Source organism: Delphinapterus leucas, chromosome 3, assembly GCF_059928025.1.
Source record: "Delphinapterus leucas isolate spDelLeu-1000000601 "Yukka" chromosome 3, BTC_Dleu_Yukka2, whole genome shotgun sequence".
NCBI classification, from domain to species: Eukaryota; Metazoa; Chordata; class Mammalia; order Artiodactyla; family Monodontidae; genus Delphinapterus; species Delphinapterus leucas.
Genome location: NC_143131.1, coordinates 101,715,700 through 101,719,472, shown reverse-complemented (window position 1 = coordinate 101,719,472; position 3,773 = coordinate 101,715,700). Strand labels below are relative to the sequence as shown.

The 3,773-nt window shown below is 43.0% G+C and overlaps 1 protein-coding gene across 1 annotated transcript; it reads right to left on the bottom strand.

The window, feature by feature from the left end:
* Nucleotides 1–2,565: 2,565 nt before the first annotated feature.
* Nucleotides 2,566–3,479, bottom strand: FTMT (ferritin mitochondrial). The gene has a single exon (XM_022564913.2). The coding sequence runs from the start codon at nucleotides 3,395–3,397 to the stop codon at nucleotides 2,669–2,671; it is 729 nt and encodes a 242-aa protein (XP_022420621.1). The 5' UTR covers nucleotides 3,398–3,479; the 3' UTR covers nucleotides 2,566–2,668.
* Between the last annotated feature and the right edge of the window lie 294 nt (nucleotides 3,480–3,773).

The following is a 3,773-nucleotide window of genomic DNA, read 5'->3' as shown; positions in this document are numbered from 1 at the left end:
AAGAAATATCACTATCCAGGATGTAAATACATGAACACACACACACATACACACACACACACACACACACACATACACACACAAACTAAGAATTCAGGAGACAATATTCTTACTTCACTTACTTTCACTTCAATTCTATTTTGTTAACAAAAGGTGAATAATAACTCACTAAATAATTTCATGACCCACTAATAGGTTGCAATATGCAGTTTGAAAGACACTCAACTAGAAGAGTTGAAGAGGAGATTTTCTGCAGAAATGTAATAGCATTCCTGTGCAGCAAAATAAACTAGCTTAAGTATAGAATGTATAGTGAGATTGATCAGCATAATCAAAAGCAAATCATTAGGCACTGCCCCACCCCAATTATTCCTCCTATTGTGATTCCTATTATTTTTCAAGTCCTCTATTCTCTGGTAACACAGATTTGAGCTCTATTAATTTTCTTCTTTTACCCCATTTCTGAATTCTCTTCATTGAATCATTTGCAAAATTAAAAAGATTCTACCTCTAAGCTCTCACCAACATTTCCTTGTTTCTATATCCATTGGTTTCACCATGGTTCAGGACCTTTTTGCTTTCTTTTTGTTTATATTTTTATTTTACTTATTATGATAATAATTGGTACCCATGATAATAGATTTATTTTAAAAAGAACAAGTAGCTTAAGAAAATAAATATCAAACACAATATCTATCACTAAGAGATTATCTAGCTACATTTGTTGGTATATATACTTCCATTTTATATGCATATATTTTATATAGTTTTCCCTGGAATTTTATATATATGCAATTATATAATGTAACCCTGTCTTGTAATAAGCTTATTTGTAAGATAACACATTGTGAATTTCTGTCCACATCATGTGTTTAATAAAATCATATTTAATAGCTGCAGAGAGCTCCCATGCATGCCATTTTAATTTAAGCCATTTTGTTGAGTTTGTGCAGTCATGTGTGTGTGTATCTCTCAGATCTGGTACTGCAGGGTGTACAATTTCCCAAGGACCCCGGCTGCCGTGCTCTAAAATCCATTCATCTCTTAGTTTGTTGCAAGGCTGCACTTCCTGTGGGTCACTCCCAGTCAATAACTGAATGCTGGAAATGTACTTAAGCAGGCCCATTTGGACACTTACGATTCCTCTGATGAGCGATTTTGGCTGGAGGTCTCCCAGACAGCCTTGCAGAAATTTCTGGAGCACTGCGAACCACTTTCCTTTCTTCCTTCCCTCAGAATCAGATTCACACGGAGTCTGAAGGCTGTCCCTGCTTCTCCCAGCTCTTTTCCCATTTTCTCTCAATGTCCTTTCTTTTTTTCCCCTAATAAATTTCTTGTACACTTAATCCCATCTTGGCATCTGTTTCTCAGAGGACCCAAACTAACACCAACATTGAGGTTGTTTTCAGACTTTTATTCTGTACAACTACACTTCTGATTGCTCAACACTTAAGCATAGCATTCTTCTGTTGGAAGCCCTTCGAAGCATTGCCACTGCTCACCAAATTGAACCTAACCCTTTCTTCTCGCCTCCATAGTTGTGCTCTAGCCTATCTTTCCAAACACCACCCAGCACTCTTAGTCTAGCCGAAGGCCCACTGACCAAATATTCTCCTATTCACTTTATTGCACCTCCTCCCCTCCTCCCCAAGAAAACATCTGCCCAGCTGATGCCTCCTTCATTCTGGATCTCTTCTTGAATCTTCCATCCCAGTATTCTTTCCACTCCATTTTAAAGGCCACAGGAAGGTGTTTTCTGCAGTGTATTCACTCTTTTTGGTAAATTAAAATGGAGTCTGTATAGTCTTTTATCAGACATATCTGTATAGTTATATTATCATTGTTAAAACACACTCACAAAAAGCTAGCTGAGATTGGGTTTGTCTGGGAAACACTGAGCTAAACAAAAAATGATCCAAGATTTTTTGTTTGGTTTTTGTTTTTAATTTCAAGACTTCCCAGAGCCCTTAGAATGCTAACATACATTGTGACTTTCTAAGACCAACACTGATATCTTTTGTAGCTTCTCTTGAATTTATTTGATCACAAAATCCTTCAAAAACAGATCACAGATTTGAGAAATCTGGAACTGGAAATAGTTGTCAGTATATTGGGCACATTTTCAAGAGTCTGTAGTAAGATAATCCTTCAAAAACAGATCACAAATTTGTTATAGAATTTTGTATGTATGATTTTTACAGTATTATATATTCTTCATCTTGCTATAGTTCTTTGCATATTTATCTTACACATTTTCCCACTTTAACATAAGGTCTTGAAAATAACAGGCATTTGTTGAGTTAAATATCATGGAATTTTAGTGAAGGGTCGTGGTCTGGAACGATGTTTGGTAACCAGAGAAATTTAGTTTGCATCTATTTCAGTAGCTTTTTTTTGCAGTCTTTTTTATACCATCTCATCCTGGGCTGGGAAAATTATCTTGATGCTGGGCAAAAAGCCATTGTTAACATGGGGCTACATACATATTCTCTACAAATCACTTTATTGGGACATTGTACCAGAAGAATATAAAAGGAAAGGAGGAACAATTGGTATAAAACTATGGTTTGAACCACAGATCTCTGAACACTGTCCGTAAAATAAGCCGAGGAAGCAGCTGCCTCTGGGTCCTGGCACACCCTGGGCGGTGGAGAAGGCAGCCTATGGGTTAGTCCTGATTGTTTTCATTTCCAAGGGTATGTCTGTCAAAAAGGTACTCTGCCAGGCCAGAATCCGGGGCTCCCATCTTAACCAAGTTGTGCACGTGGTCACCTAGTTGTTTGATAGACTTCACCTGCTCATTCAGATAGTGGGTTTCCAGGAAATCGCACAAATGGGGGTCACCTTTGTCTGAGGCCAGAGTGTGCAATTCCAGCAACGACTGGTTCACATTCTTTTCCAAGAGCAGAGCGCACTCCATGGCATTCAGCCCGCTTTTCCAGTCGTCCTGGTCCGGTTTCTTGATGTCCTGTAGGCAGATCTGTCCTCCCCGCTGGTTCTGCAGCCTCATCAGCTTCTCCGCGTGCTCGGTCTCCTCCCGGGACAGTCGAAGGAAATATCTGGCGAAGTTGTGCAAGGCCACGTCATCTCGGGAGAAGTAATAGGCCATAGACAAGTACACGTAGGACGCACAGAGCTCCAGGTTGATCTGGCGGTTGATGGCGGCCTCTGAGTCCGGGTGGAAGTTCTGGCGCACCCTGGAGGGGGCGCCGGCTGGCCCTGCTGGTCCCCGCGAGGAGGCGGCTGCGGCCAGCAGGTGGCCGGGGCCGGCGGGCGGGGAGCCCCAGGGCCGCCTGGGGACCCAGCGCGGCGGGAGCGCGAAGCCGTGGCGCGCCCTGCGCAGGGACACCAACGAAGTGCTGATGTGCTTGGAGAGGAACAAGAAACAGGGCAGCATGGCCCCTTCTCTTTAGAAGTGGGGAAACTGAGGCCAGGCCGGCTCAGCGCGCCGGGGCGTAAGATCTGAATCAGAATGCAGCTTTAGGTGACGGCGACTGCGTCACACGCCCCTTCCAGAGGCACCGAATTCCAGGCGGAGGGAGGCTGGGGGCGCGCGCCGGTCGCGGTTGGGAAAAGGCAGATGACAGTTACAAACATTGCACCTGTCGTCGCTGAAAGACTTCTGCTCTTGGGCGTTTGTAATTTACTATTTCACATAAGTTAAAAGTACTGTCAAAAACTAGACGCTGCAAAAGAAAGGATGGAGCCAAGCCACACTTGCCCGCCCTCTCTGACCTTTTTCTGTCCAAGGACCAAGGGATGGGAGAGGCAAG